This window comes from Petromyzon marinus, chromosome 4 (assembly GCF_048934315.1).
Source record: "Petromyzon marinus isolate PM22_M1 ecotype Great Lakes invasive population chromosome 4, UKy_Petmar_22M1.pri1.0, whole genome shotgun sequence".
Classification (NCBI taxonomy): Eukaryota; Metazoa; Chordata; class Hyperoartia; order Petromyzontiformes; family Petromyzontidae; genus Petromyzon; species Petromyzon marinus.
In genome coordinates this window covers 25217309-25233644 of record NC_133670.1, presented here as the reverse complement: position 1 = coordinate 25233644, position 16336 = coordinate 25217309, and the positions used below count along the sequence as shown (strand labels likewise).

At 41.1% G+C, this 16336-nt stretch overlaps 1 protein-coding gene across 3 annotated transcripts in view; it reads right to left on the bottom strand.

Moving 5' to 3' along the window:
* Positions 1 to 3249: 3249 nt before the first annotated feature.
* NPEPPS (aminopeptidase puromycin sensitive) overlaps positions 3250 to 16336 on the bottom strand; it is a 33674-nt gene continuing 20587 nt past the window's right edge. For all 3 annotated transcript variants that reach the window (XM_032944703.2, XM_032944712.2, XM_032944719.2), the window contains exons 14-24: positions 15657 to 15766; positions 14119 to 14182; positions 12614 to 12753; positions 11297 to 11431; positions 9586 to 9805; positions 8518 to 8660; positions 7452 to 7508; positions 6469 to 6576; positions 5857 to 6012; positions 5620 to 5667; positions 3250 to 5380 (exon numbers count right to left, since the gene is read on the bottom strand). In XM_032944703.2, coding sequence (XP_032800594.1) covers positions 5225 to 5380; positions 5620 to 5667; positions 5857 to 6012; positions 6469 to 6576; positions 7452 to 7508; positions 8518 to 8660; positions 9586 to 9805; positions 11297 to 11431; positions 12614 to 12753; positions 14119 to 14182; positions 15657 to 15766 — 1337 coding nt within the window. In that variant the 3' untranslated portion in view covers positions 3250 to 5224. The remainder of the gene's footprint in view (positions 5381 to 5619; positions 5668 to 5856; positions 6013 to 6468; positions 6577 to 7451; positions 7509 to 8517; positions 8661 to 9585; positions 9806 to 11296; positions 11432 to 12613; positions 12754 to 14118; positions 14183 to 15656; positions 15767 to 16336) is intronic.

Sequence of the window (16336 nt, the reverse complement as noted above, 5' to 3'; positions counted from 1 at the left end):
GGAGTGCAAAGTATAGGAAAATGTAAACAAATCACTTACATCCATAATAGAGGTTTTTGGGTTCGATCGCGTAAATAAATAAATGTGTCGTTAAAACCCGCCACCACCCGACACAGCCAACTAGTAAGGGTTGTCACGTAAACAGAACGTGGCCAATTCGTCACTAGTAGAGCACTAACGGGTGTGTTGGAGAGCCAAGCCACAACATTTACAATCCGAGTACGACGTTTCGCCAGTAATTACAACTAGCTTCATCAGGCGACAGCCAGATTTGTGTAGAAGTCTTACTGTTTCGTTCCTTATGTAGATGTGGTGACCACGCAGCTGCGCTCTTGCACAATGATGGGAGGGGATTACTGAGGCAAAGTACATGATGCATGTGCATTATGCGAGCCCTTTGAACTTGTCCTTCCTGTGTATTGTGTTTATTAAAATAGCTCTACCAACGGTAATCCCTATTGAAGTACGCTGCCCTTTGTAGGCATGCATTTAAACAATGTATTATTTGATGATTCGCTTCCACGCAGCACTAAGGCGGTAGCTATCCGAACGGTTAAAGTTATTTTGATTGCTTTCAATTTCGATAGATTCTCTAATTAGTCTTGGCCAGTAGTAGCTAGTTTTTCACAGAACTTCAACATTATCAAAATAAATTGAGTGTCCTTGTTGGCACGCGTGTTCTGCTACTGCTGACAGTTGTATTTGGGATAATTTTATATTTCTCCGATGTTCTTTTAGTCTCGTGCTGATCATTCGTCTTGTTTGCCCAACATAACATTTACCACACGTGCAGTTAATCCTGTACACACCTTCTGTTGATAGCTTCCGTAATATATATTTTGTACCAGATATGAAATTCTGTATTTTATGTACCGTGCTGAATCCGACTCGGATGTTTTGTTTTTCCAAACATCTGGCTAGTTCATCAGTTACTCCCGCAATGTACGGTATTTTTTAAATCGTTTTAATTACTTGGGCAGTTTCAATCCTCTTGTTATTTGATTTTAACGACACATTTATATATTTACGCGATCTAACCCAAAAACCTCTATAATGGATGATATTGGTCGCGAAAGCCTACGTGTTAAACAAATCACTTACAGTATACATACAATTTTGATTTAAAGCTTTCGTGACTGCAGGGATTCATATTCTTGGTTCTTTCGGTAATGTCACGTAGAAGGGAAACAAGAAAATAATATAATATACATACAAGTTAAACTTTAGTTTTAATCTTACCAGGTAAATAAAGCCCACTGAGCTCTGAGCTTTTTCACAAGCGTCCTGGCCACAAATGATAGCTCAACGAAGTGGCTCATCACGTGGAAATGTATAGCAGCAAAATAATGTAAATAAAACAGACGCATGTTTCCAAAATGTGGAGGTGGGAAACCCGGAGGACAAAAGAATCCACGCGAGTCCGGTTCAGTGGATTCAGTCCCAACACCACTGACGAGGAGAAAACTTTACACAAAGACCAGCCCGACTACCCACAATCTGTCACTCACATTGATACCCGGGGCTGTGTTGCCCCCCTCACCCACCTCCTGATCATAGCTGTCAACCTATACGGTTTTACCCGCATTCTTGGACAGGGAAATTGAGTTTTCAGGTCCATACGGCGTACAGCCGTTCCAATACGGGCAAAATAAAATAAAAATGCCTATTTGTGTTTCTCCCATGTGATGGTACGTTGTAGGTAGGCACTAATGAGGGGTTGACAGTTACGTGATGTTATGGTCTTTCCTAGAATATTATTCTTGCAAATGGAAATGTGCAGCAGCTAAATGCCAATGTCGAGGCCCCTTTAGTCACGAGAGGGCTTCAGAATAAAGTTGTACTACGTGGTCCATACGTTGGGTTGCATGTCCACAGTCGCACTGTGTCTCGTATTTCATTTTCCATTCATGACGGAGATGTTGCGCATCGGGCTTGCTGATGCTCTGATGCGGTTGTTCCACCACCAGTGCCTTAAGGAGGAATGTCAAAGGCAAGGTGGTTGCGATGCTCGGGTCTCGAAAGGTGTTTATTATTCAGGAAGTCCACGTTGTTCCTCTGATCGCCAGCGTCCTTTCCGGATCTGGGTGAGATTCTAGGATGGTGACAACGCGATCCCAGCAGGGGGATCGATACTTGAGTCCGCGGTGAAGTACATTATTACGGTCTTGTTTGATGGGTATGTTGTCGTTGGCAAGACACGTGACCTCTTTTTGCAGCTTTGTATGTCTCTGCGGTTATATGGTGACAGAATGTTCACCAAAACAGGGAGTTAGGGGGGTTGGTGTCGGGTTCGGCATTCCGGTTACGATGCGAATTGGGGTAATTGTGCGTGAGCTCTGGAATCAGGCTGGAGCGCAGTACTCAAGACTGGACCTAGTCGACAGCGAGTGTTGTTTTCGTGTTACCTTAAAACACAACTAATGTCATCTTGGCGAAATAAAGTTAATTCGAATCCAGATGTGATCAGTGCATTCTTCTTGATAGGATAGTATACGTAGTATGTTCTAAATTCTGCAGAAATGTGTACAACCAGCATGCTCGCGTCGCTGGTTAACGACCACGTTTTCTGTTAATTGGTTCATGATCTTCATGGACAATTCACGTGCAGTGGGTGATATTTGGTTGACAGACCTGTAATTCCTCATTTTTGTTTCATTTTTAGAATACCGTATAGGCTTAATTCGACGATTTAATTTCAGTATTTGTGTAAGCAATTAGTAAATATGTTCGATAATTGTTTCAACAGCGGCTCTCCTTGACGATATCCAGTCATTCCATCTTATTCAGCTTTCCATTTTCATCCCAGTAATAAGCAGGCCAGTGGCAACTTCCAAGTGCGACACGTGGAACATCCCACTTTGAATAAAGCGTAAAACATTTTCTGGGGTACATGAACTTTTTTAGCTGAATACATCTGCAATTTAGCACAGTTGGTTGCGTACGGTGTGAAAGCATTTCAACATAATACAATGCCAGTGTTAAGATTTTTTAGAACAGCACTTCATCACATTAAACCCTGAAACCCTTACTAGTTATAATTGTAATCGGTACTGTAGCATGAATATCTATGTTTGAGTGAAAAGGTTAAATGTTGAGAATATTCAAATACAAATCATAGCTTAAACCCAGTTTTTTGAAATGTTAGAATTGTATATACACAGCATTCGTATCAAGACAAAATACATTCTTGATTATATGAACAAGACATTTACCATGAAAATAAAGGTTAATAAATAGGCCAGACAAGCATTACTCATCCCTTAGTTTTAATGTATATTTCAACTGAAAAAATCCATGTTAACATATCAGGCCGTCATCACTGCAGCAAAAATGTACCCTATGCTTTTACATGCACTTTAATACACTGAGCGTATTTCAATACATTATATTCAATATTTATAAAGTCACCTTTTCATCCCAAAAGCTTTTTATTGCAACATAAAACCACAGCTATATGGAACCACAGTGAAAGGCACCTTTCCTGCTCCGCAAAATGGCCTGACAATAAAAAAGGCATAATTACTAGATGAAAAACACTGCTTGACCCAAACATGTTATTAAATGTATTGTTATCATTCAATCATTTACTAAATATAAAAGCAAAACAAGATTCGGATCCCTCAAGTATGTCTTAATTGTATACCAATCTTGAACATACTATCATGTCTTCAGTGTTTTCACTGTCCCCCTGTGGGCCTACAATAATTTAAGAATTAATCGATGAGATCAAAGAGGTTACAGCATAGGGAAGTACTGAAATGCAGCTTTATTACATTCCCTGATCATTTGGAAATTTGAAACACAAGAGCAGCACATATGACAATGGAGAACACACATGGTGAACTGAACACAAAAACATTGGGTAATCATCTTGAGAAAGGAGGACCTGTGTCTTAATGGCAGTTCCCAACCTGTGTCTTGGGCACCAGGACGTCAAAGAACTGATGGTGATTGAAGGTGGAGGAAACCAAACGGTTCTGGATAGCGTCTCAGGTCAAGCAATGACCCTGCGGGCCTGCCCAATGGACACTTTGGGTAACCGCATTATGCACAGCCCCTGAAGTTACTGTTCACGCACTTCATAAGTATACAAAGCCGTTAGATTCCCTCTACTTGGGTTTTTAATAGAAAACCTGCATATTTGCAATTTATGAAAAGAAATCGGTTTCAGAGAACATGAATAATTTTTTATTTTTCTCAGATTATATATATATGGTGTTGTGCATGCTCAAACTCGATTGCTATTAAACGATTGTAAATGTATGCAGTAATTGGTAATACTCTGGCTAACCGTTCTCACTGAATTGTTACCAAAGTGAAGGCGCTAGCATTGCTCTTGGTTTAAATCGCCAATTTAGTGTTACCTTTTACGACAAATATACGGTATAGTGGTATACTTGTTTGCTTGGTATGATGCAGAGACAGGGAAAGGAACATTGTCACTGCTCCACTGCAGTTTAATGCCACCTTCAAGACAATTTCTGATCGCTCATTTCATTTTAGTTCCCAAGACTTAATAAATGTTACACCTTGATTTTAACCCTAATCCTTACAATTTTAGAAACTACTCACCACAGCTTGCGATGGTGGAAGGAGCAGACAACCTTAAAGTCTTGCTGCTGAAGCAGAGGTACTTGTATCAGTTCCATTACTGTTTAGTTTACATGCCAGTGGCAATCATGTTCACAGCAAATGATGTTTACATATTTATGCCTAAATCTAGTTTCAATTTAATCTACATTTAAAAATTAACATGTATTTTTTTCAATAATTTGTTGATTGAATTGCTTGTGCATGTAAACATAGCAACAGTGTTATACATTCGCTATAGTAAAACAATATAATAATCCTGTAAGGTCTCCTTTTTCACAAATTACAAGACAATTCAATATCTGCACACATTAACGAGTTGCTGATACATTACAGTCATTTCATTGTAATTAGCAGGCTTTTTTGTTCAAGTATTGAAACTTTCTACATGCATTGTTGGAACACTAACCACGATGAGGAAAAAAAAACACATTTGCAAGTCACACAGCTAATTACAGCTAACAACAATCACAAAAACATGGTTTATATGTTATTGACATTAATACAGCAACTGCCAAAATGAGCAGCAATGCAAAATGAGCAACTATTTCCTATGACAGCACTGTTCTGGTATTCACACGATGCCACGCAGGCCTGCCATGGGGATTCTGCGGACGCACTGCTTCACGTGGCCTCACACTCGGATGGCGGGGCCTGGCCTGCGGTGCTGGAGGTAAAGGTGAACGGATTCGGCATCGCGTTTCAGCCACGCTCCGTTGAGCAGTATGTTCTCGCACGACTGCTGCACTGTGCGCTCTGCCGCTGGTGCAGGGTGAGCCGTGAAGAATGCCTGTCGTGTTGGGTAGCGGGGAAGGGGGGAGAAAAGCATGGGGGACGGGAAGGCAACAGCAACGTAAGATAGAGGGACAAATGGAAAAAAAAGCTCCCAATTCACATGCCATAACTAAAACTACCACGGTAGCACATTACAAACAAAATCAACATAGCAACATGCCCAGGGCTCACAGCCTGCAACATGTGGATGCTGACAATTGATCTGTGTTGCGCGCCACGGGTTTCGCCGTGTACCTTAATTTCTTGTGCTTTCTTCTCGCTCGCGAACCCTTCGGTGGTCAGCTGCAAAGAAAACCGAGTTTTAGTACTCTGTAAACGTTGAACGTACGAAATGCTATTCATCATACTCCGTTATCTGTTATAATCTGTGAATGTCGAGACTTCCCTCGACAATTACATTCTAAGCACTCTTTGGATCGCAACCGGATCATCAGCAGCTCCCGCAGGGCTTGCGTGCGTGCAGACACGTACCTTGACTAGGCGGGCGAGTAAGAAGCCACCCTGGTAGCGATTGTGCAGCTCCGACCAGTTGTCTTGCACGAACTTCCAGGCCATGCTACGGCCCAGCTTGCTTCCGCCCGACACCCCCCCAAGTACAAACACCGTATCCTGCGAACGCACCTCGTCCTGGGGAGAGGCAGGTGGTGATTTGATTTTAAATCGGAGCATTATAGCCGGCACTCTAAATTATATTTACAGTTATAATGTCCCTTGTCTAGTCCATATAAAATATTTAAACAAAACTACAACTGAATTAGTAATTAGTACATTGCTGAAATTCTTTTTTGAAGAATTTGCAATAAATTACAAATCAACGAGGAGCCATTTATATGCCGAGGAGGGCGATTTCATTACGTAAGCAAAGTCTACAATTATCGGTTTTATTTCACACAAAAATCAATCAAGTTTTGGCTTGCAAGGGGGTTTCCCATCTCTGCAATAGTGAATGTTGAGGAAGCAGCCAGTTTTAAGTGGCTCGAGTTATCGACCACAATAAAGTAGTCCACATTTCTTTTGGAATAAATTAACCGACACATCGTTCGAGCTCTACCTTGCAATTCCCTCCTTAGACGTGATACTCACCGACATGGCGAAGGCGAGCACCTTCTGCAGAAGCTCGGCAGTGGCGACGGCACCCAGTACGCGCTCGATGCGTACGCGCTCCTCCTGCATGTCCGTCTGCTTGTGCATCTGTGGCGCCACGTACAAAAGGGGTCAACCCTCCAATGTATAGTCAGGGAATTTTAACAAATGAGGCCACACACACACGCTGTGCATGTCGCAATATAACTGCTTTTTGTGTTGAATTTGTTGTCCTTCCTCCGCACCTCTGATTAGCACGTATAGCTACGTGCGGTGCGAAAGAAGTTCAACATACATACATAGAATGCTTAGAATCAATTAAAATGTATGCTTATGCTCACGATACATGCATCAAATCTCAGATTCAAGAATCAATTATTTTTTATTCATACATATTATGTTATGTTGTGAGAGCAGAGGGCATTTCAGAAAAATACACTGTACTATTCTCCTACGTCTTTGCTCCCCCACCTTCAACCCGCACTGACCAGCGTGGTGAAGTATGGTCAAATAACTCCTATGACCCACATGGGGAGGCTCTTATCCAGCAGTGGATCAACAAAAGGGCTGTACATGCACTGTGTATGAAAATACACATCTGGTATGTAACATGTACACATTACCCATGCACCGTAATGGGAAGTACCACATTCACAAATATGTTAAAACGTGAATGTTGACTATTCAAATATCTGGAGAGTTTTTGGGTGAATCGTTAGATGCCTTATACATATGTACATACATGTACTTTATAACTAGGTTAGAGTCCACTGAGATAAACGTCTTGTTTTCCAGGGATCATTCATTTATTAACCATCTGCAGCATTAATCTAATAGCTGGTCAAACTTAAGAAAACATTCCCAGATCAACACAGGTGTTTCTGATAACAGCAGATATATAGTTTGGTTTGTTACATGCATCAGTGATTCATCAGCACACGCACTTTATAAATGCGGATTTCACATTTCAGAAAATACCTTACCTTCAGCATGGTGTCCAACGTACTGGCATCGCCATGCTTCAGAACAGTCACGTACACCTGTTCACAACCACAAGCATCACCATCAGCCTCAGCACAGAGGCCTCTGCCATGGCATTTTTCATCACTTCTGTGATGCAATCTACTGACAATACTATCCCAGCAGCTAATGTAACATCACGCTGTGGTAACTAAAATGCAAAAAAGCAAATTAGGATTACACAGTACATGAATCATAAAACTACAACATGGTGTACCTTTGTGAAAGACACATTGAGCAGTGACAAACTATGGTGATGAAACAAACACTTGACAAGTGTGAAGTTAAAGTTGAAGATTCGGAATTCTAAAAAAAAGCAGTGCATCACCCATTGGGAGTATGATCCATGGAAGGAGATATCAAAGAAACCAATTCAAGTGACCTCTAATCAACACAAGCAGCACATTCCCAATTGCCCCTCTAATGTGAGCAATATTTTCTGCATGACGGTCTGCAGACCATAACATGTGTGCACAGAACCAACGCCAAAATATACATGCAGGGTTAAACTCATGAGCTCGAAGTATAACATATGCAAGCTGATCAAGCAGGTAATCAGCCTAACTTTTTTTTTATATAAGTAATCTTCTTTGAAAGTATTTAATTGATAATCTTGCCCCAAAACTACAGATATGGGCAGTGATTTTGTTAAGCTGTGTTCCAAAGTGAATGGTTTTGTAGTTTTTTTGTGTGAAAACATGTAAAGTGTCCTCAGATGGACGGGCACAATATTTCTCGGGTATCGCAAATAAGTGGCCTATTGATACCCTTTAAAATATGCGGTCGTTATAAAAAATATATAGACATTACGTTGAAGGCAATGGTACCTTTTGACATTTTTGGTATAGGCGGATGCTCGGGAGCAAACAAGTTGATTATTCATGCACATTTTAGCAGTGAAAGCTGACACCCATATTAGGCACACATTCTTGGATGTGCTGCAAAAGCAGGTTGAAAGCAATGGCAGTTATCAAGTTCTGCTGGACTTATGAATGTTGCGGTGTAAAATTTTGGCACAAGGCAGGTTACCGGGCCGCGAAGGTCAGCTGGCAAAAGGTGTTTGCCGTCCACGTGCTCGCGAAAGCGGCGGCGGGCCTCCTCCACGGTGGGGCCATGCCCTGCCTTGCCCAGCTTGCCGAGCACTAAGCTTCGCAGCAGTGTATCAAGGTGGCCTGCAGCAGAGCACATGGGCAGATACAGAAATAAAGGGGCCACCCCATTTTCAGACTATTGAGTCACGTGACATATTCTATGCCCACTGAAATCAGTTGAACCAGGTCCGGCCACACGACCGTTCGTTAAGCGTTGCACTTGTCCTAACAATATACTCGTGTTTTTACTGTCAGTGCGAGGCAGGTGGTTTTGGTATAAAATAAAATGTTCAGTATAAATACAAACAAGTTAAATTTCGGAGCACCAGGCAAAGCATACATGCACACAACTACAGGTGCAGTCGAGGGTGTGGAACCGTTTGTGTGGTTCCTCATAAGCTTGTTTCAATTGTCCACTATTCTTTTAACTTTTCTTTTTACATTTTTCAAGCCATTTTTATTTGGCGAACATTATACATTACCGGAGCACTCGTTTACACAAATGTTCTCTGGAGGTTTACTTTAAGATAAACTATATAGCTTTTCCATTGTTTAAAGACTTGACCATAACATATCCATCTATAAGACACCACAAACCACCTACACAGCCCAACAACTTAATTTTGAAAACTTAAAGGTAAAAACCTCATCTTAACATTTTATCCGTGTAAAAATTACACTCCTCTCCCATACCAATATAAAAAAAAACAACGGGAATAGAATTACAATATTTTTATATCTTTTCATAGCCCACTCCAAATGCCCTTAATATATTTTTGGTAACATTAGAGTTTGAAGTGAACTGTAGATACAAAAAAAACATGACATTAAACATTCGATGGGATGGAAGACGTAGCAACAGAAGAAATAACTAGAGAGCACTGCAAGGAGATAGCAGTAATGACATAATTGGCCCAAAAGGACAGGAAATTAGAAAAATAAATAAGATATTGAGACAAGATGATACGATATTGAGACAAGCTATGTGACAGAAAGCAGATCTCACCTTCCCCTGGCTTTGGGTCCCATCCGATGCGCTGGCCCAATGGGGCAAAGATGTCGATGGTGAAGTCCTGGAAGACCTGGTAGAAATCGGTGTTGGACAGCAAGCTTGACAGGGCAGTCAGGCTGCAGGAGATGTCACTCCACACCGTGTAGTTGGGCTCGTTCACAAAGGCCTCCAGCACCTTGAGCACGTCCACTGTGCTCACCACTCCTGCACGGGCCTGCCGGTCATAGTTAAGTGGCTCTGTGATGGGAATGTATTATTAAACTTTGCAAGTTGGTTCTGTGTGTAATGCACAGTCCTGTTTGTCAATGCATTGGGTTGCAAGGGTTGAAGGTGGGGAGCATAGATTTGGAAGCATAGAAGTACAGAACAACAATGAATTTTGCTGCAACACTCTATGGCATAACGTGCAACCTCACAGCCCGATAATAACATGTTGATATGGTGGTCACCATTCCAAGAACTATCTTTTTGTTTGCACCACATCATTCGTAATTAATACAATCTAGCTGGGAAGTAACATTCTGTTACCCTTCGTTATTCAATTAATTGTCACAAGGGTAACAATGCTAGTCAAGAATACCTATTTTGCTATGGTGATTAATGTAGCAGTCGAAGTGGCAGCCAGGGTCCTTGTGCAACCATTCCACACAAGGTTTACAAATTTTAAAAAATCAGTTTCACATAAATGCTTCTAAGCATGTATCGTGATCGTAATAATTGATCTGATGAATCGATGCAACAATATTCCAACTTGCTAGGTCTTCCTTTTAAAAAAGTGAGTAATGGTCTCAGGGGGCTAAGTCATTGTTATGTATAAATAAGCAACGGTTTACTACATATTCATCTCATCAAAACATTAAAAAAATACATGTTGGTGCTGCGATCTACAAGCAGCGGCCCAACAGCAACACATTTAAAATGTGCCAGATAAAACGATCCACTAGAGGGAGTGCATGTACGATAAAATTACCCGAAGGAAATAAGGTACAGAATTAAAAAGAAAAAAACATTCATAACTGAAAGTATTCTCAGATTGCCGCCAAGGTATTTAAGGGCTGTATACAGTGGCATGGTTAGTAAACTGCACAATAATCTGCAATTCAAATTTTACTGAAAGTCACACACAACACTTGCAACTGGAATCTGAACCTTGCCCATACCCGAGGTCAAAGCAGCCTAAATAAGTATTTGTATAGCACGGACCTAACACCAATGTCAATGATTTACCCTCATAGGCATATTGAAATCCATACTCTTTGTTTTTTTCGGTAAAGTCACGTAGGTAAAATAAAAGAAAACAATTAAATCACGACGTTTCGGAGGTGACACAAGCTTCCGTCTTCAGGTGTTTCAATCACGGTGATCTTGCTGTGACTGTTCCACCTGAAGACGGAAGCTTGTGTTGCCTCCGAAACGTCGTGATTTAATTGTTTTCTTTTATTTTATTTTACCTACGTGACTTTACCGAAAAAACCAAAGAGTATGAATCCTTGCAGTCACGAAAGCTTCAAATCTAGAATATTGAAATCCACCCACCTCTCACCACCATACTTAGTGCATTTAGGAAATATTTCATATACCCATTGCTTGGTTACAGCTTAAACTAGTGCATACTGCTAATTAAAATCCGATCAATTGGAAAACACAATCTCAACACCCACCTTTCATTTCCTCCCTTTGTGTCCTACCACTCTCTCCTACTTACCAGAGCAAAGAGGTCATTCTGGATGCCAAGGCGATCGCGGGGCGGAAGGGACAGGTCACGGATAGCGGGGAGGAGCGCGTCCAGCATCTCGGAGCTGTAGTGTGTCCTGTAGAACCCCACGGTGCCCGGGTTCAGCTGCAGAACATCCACACAGATATGTAGGCCACCATAAAAATGCTCTTCTGTGCTGTGTATGGGTAAATGTCAAGTTGCGAACTGCACACAGTGCCCATAACAATTTTGTTTGACACACACATAAGCCTACTCATCCACACTGGCCATTCATTATGGAGGAAATAGGGGATTTTTTTTTTACCACTCTCTCAGAACATCGATTGGCAAATTACTTTCTGCAGGTGGGATGAAGTGCAAGGTAAAGTATAGAGGTTACCCCAAACTTTACACCATCTGCCGAAAGCGATTTGTCAATCAATGTACTGCTACGCTTTATGTGTTTCTGCACTGCATAGATGGAGGGTGCAAGGTTTTTAACTGTACTAATCAGGGATAAACCTAATATTGTATATTTAATTTAAAGTAAACTGTGCAACCTATCTATGCTCCCATGAAAACAAACAATACAAATATTCGTCTATGGACCAGCAGCACCGTATGCACAGACGTTCACACATACGTGCACTCATGCACACATGAGCATGCACTCGAACACACATGCGCACACACACAAACACACCAAAACACAAATGTGCGCGCACACACACACCTTTGGAGGGACATTACAGCCTACCTTCCCCTATCCAGATTGAAACTTATGGTCAAAACAGGCAGAAAGAGAAATGTAAGCTTTACTTTTCATTTTTTAAGTGCACATCAGTCATGCATATGTCAAATGCAAAAGACACACCTATGCTATGCTCTAAAATAAATCCCCATTTAAGAGCTAGGGATGTTAAAACTTCCGACCCCATGATGGATGGAATACGTTGCAAACCCACACGATATGCAACCTGCATTAAACTTCATTAGCAACCCAATAAATACAAGAAAAAGATGGCATGACAAGTAATCTGTAACAGTTATTGATTTAAACCTTGACTTAAAGCTTTCGTGACTGCAGGAATTCATATCGCAACACAAGCGGTCGTCATCAGGAAAAAGTTTTTTTTCCTTTTTCCTGATGACGACCGCTTGTGTTGCGATCGAAACGTCGTAGTTTTTTGTTATTTTCTTTGAACCTATCTACGTGACGTTACCGAAAGACCCAAAGAATATGAAATAGTTATTGATTTGATTCATCCAATTAAGTTAAGTGTTTGCATTAAAAACGATGTTTGGTTGATGATGCGGTGCTGTCACCTTGAGCCACTGGCCCTGCTGCACGTCAGCCACGGTGATGCTCATCTCGGGCTGGTCGAGGAGGAACTTCACTTTGGCATGCTCCGGGTCCTCGCTCAGGCACACGCTCACAGGCACCATCCACTCGGGAGTCTGCTCACCTGGGGTCCGGTGAAGAGAAATGAATTCGGGGGCGATGGACAAATTATTAAAATACCTAACTCCGTGCATCAACATTGCCTTATAACACAAAAGAACACGTGTAATGGTCAACGGGCGACAGTTCCCCCACTAGAAGGCCTGGGTCTCATTGGTGATACCCTGGTTGTTCCTTGGGTTCAATGGTCGAGCTGGACTCGGCGTTTGCTTCTCCGCAGGCTGTCACAGAGTTGTACTCTTCTGTCCCGTGTTTCCCTGCCCTAACCGGTCCCCCTCTTCTACCAGAATTACGGATTTTTATTCATTTTTTTTTCAGATGCGATTGCATTCAGAAGATAATCAATATGAAAATTGTTGTTATATTCGAAGATGTTAGGTAATGACCCTACAGAGCAGAAAGAGGCCAGCAGAATCAGCAATTTTAGTGTTGTAGTGTGAAATTTACCACAAAGTAATGGTCACTGGATAGGGTGGAGGTCAGTGATGAGGGTGTAAGAGCAGAAGTCATTGAGTAAAGTATAAAGGTCAAGAATTCAGGCTGAAAATCAGCACGACAATGATTAAGGGGTCAGTAGAAAATCAAGAGGTAATTAAATGCAAAATAAATATTCAACTTAGTTTCATTATTCATAAAAAAGGTTTTTGGGTGAGATCGCCTAAGTACAAATCTGTCGTAACCCTCCACCACCCGGCAGCCAGTAAGGTTTGTGATGTAAACAACATGCCAGTTAGTTACTACTTCAGTCCACCGGTGTGTGTTGGAGAGTACATCGTTTCTCTGGTAATTACATCCAGCATCAATGGGCGATTTGCCAGAATAGAGAAGCAATCCACCTGCTTCCGGTCTTAAATAGAGCAAGGTGACTCATCACTGAACCCATCAGGTGCAGAGATCAGAGGCTAAAGCCTACATGTTAAACTGAAGTTTGATTATATTTTATTTCTCTCCAGCACTGATAATAATAGTTTCCTCGCTCCTTCTAGGAAGTGAGCTGTGCTTAACTGAGTTGAGTTCTCAAGTATACCGAGTTGATGGTCTCAGCCTGCTTACTATTGGATATACAAAACATGTTAAATTAGGTTTTCACTCAATTTTGCAAATTCCAGCTGTGAGAATTTAAAATGTCTTAATATATGACACACTTTGCACGGCATATACGTGTGTTCCTGTTTTGGATAACAGGGCCTGTTAAAGTAACTTGAGCAGTCATTTTCTGGCATAATTTTCTCAGGCCATTCTCTTACGATGATGCACTGCTAGCTGTGAGAGTTCCAAGTGGACGTTTTTTCATGTCATCACAAGATGCTAATAGTACAATTGGAAAATAAATGTAACAAAAATGCAGCAAAATATATTGTTTGATTACCTTTAAAGCAGCCACCTGCACAGAACTTCTTTTGGGAAATATGCAATGTGCAGCTTTCACCTTGCTGGAAAAAAAAACACGCATCAAACCAACAATTATTCTCACTATAAGGGTTTGTATCCACCATAGTATAGAGCATAGGCATTATTTATTTTCATCAGCCTATTATCTAAACATCAAAAAAGAAAGTGCTGATTTAGATTGTCACTTGTAAATTAAAATATTCGATGGCACCACACTTCACAACAGAACCAATAACCGTGCGGCCACATGGGTGCACTGGAGCGTGAGATAGACATGGGTAACGGTGACAAAATCATCCGGAAAACGAGTCCACACATGCCAGAAACAATACAGGAGGGCAGATGACTTGTCACGGTCACAAGATGTGACATGGCAGGTCTGGATTGCAAAAAAAATACAGCCAAATGGCAATAATAAGTCATACGTAACCTAACAACCAACCAAAAAAAATATTTTTTATAACTACCCCCACAATGTATTTTTGTTGTTGTCAATATATCACTTGTAAAAACGTAACAATGTATGTAGAGACCACAGGTCACTCACTGAAGCAAACGTCTGTGGGTATTCACTGAAGCAATGGCAGAATGGCAGATCACAGAGGGCAGGTGGTTACTTAAAATAATGCATATGAAACAAAATAATATTTCACAAAATAAATAAGCAGACAATATGGCTCCCTAAAAATGTTTCCTTAACATTGTCTGCTTTTATATTTTGTTATATTCTCGACAACGACGCTCATGATTAATGAGTAATAAATTATATTTAGGCCGCTTAGAATGAAAAACACCCACAATCCCTGCAAGCCCAGCTAGGCATGTATGTGCATATCAGCCTATTATAGCTACAAGCTACAAAATATTAAAAGTGTATCCTCTTCAATGTTGTATCACTAAATGTACAAAGCAGCTGTGTAACCGATTTTCCCAATATTACAGAGCATTAGTAGAGTACAGCTCCACAACTGTACTGCAATCAGTGTAACGATGATCTATTAAAAAAAAAATCTCCATCTTGATCAAATAAACTGTCATAATAAATCAGAGCCATATATTTTTAGGAATGTGGTGAATGTAGCTCCTCCAGTGGCTGTAGACATCACGTGAATCGATTCAATAAGACATACAAATAGATTATTTCACGCACGCATAATCTAAGGCATGCATCACGAGCGTTATGGACAGTGGTGGCTAAAAGCAAGAATATTCCCAAAATTCCGTCCACCGTGGAGATGGAGGATTGAAATCAGCTCATATGCACGTGCTAGATAAACTGTAGATTGCAGGACTGTCAGAGATGGGGCAACGACTTCTGGAGGCCTTCAACCAGCATTGGATTAATCATGACTGATGATGATGATCAAAAGTGTAAATATCTAACTGACAAACTGATGCATTGTTAGATATCCACTGTTATCATCATCATCCACGAGCAGCGCTCCCTACAAACGGAAAGGCCGTCAATAAAATGATGTGACAAGGAGGTGCTGGCAACAAGTGAGAGGCGGTTACGTGTTCGGAGTAGACGTGCAGCACGGGGAAACCCATCTGCTTGGTCCAAGAGCTCATGACGGCCGCCACCGGCTTCCCGCTCGCCTGCTCCAGGCTCTCCCACAGATCCTCTGCACGTCGAAGGTGTGCATGTTGTGGAGATGTATACATTTAAATTATTTTTACTGAGTCATCAGGTGGTGCTTCCCTGTGGCTATGCCACTCTTAGTCGGATATATGGGCCTCGCGAATTAATGCTGAACCATTAAATTCCAGACAATGCCTAAAATCTTGCTCTCTAAGTGTCTAGAATTAAAATTAATCCCTGTAACTCAAGGCACATTATCATCATGTGGTGTGCATATTTGGTTTACATACATGTGCTTACTCATATGCATATAGAATCTAAATATGAAACAATAGTTTAAATGATACCTTGATAATAATTTCTGTTTTGCCTTTGAAAATGTGGTGACATCGACACATACTAATACAGATTTGTGACAATCATTATAGCTCAGCTGTCCAATGCTTGGCACAATTTTATATAAGCCAGTTTGCATGGGGATAAAGTTGTAATTCCTGCAGTGGGAAGTGCACATTAAATTATTTGCATGAACAGGTCATTGTGGGCCAATGAGAGGCCAAATCCCAAATTCGAAAATTACATACATTCCATTTTAAACAACAATCTCTGTCCT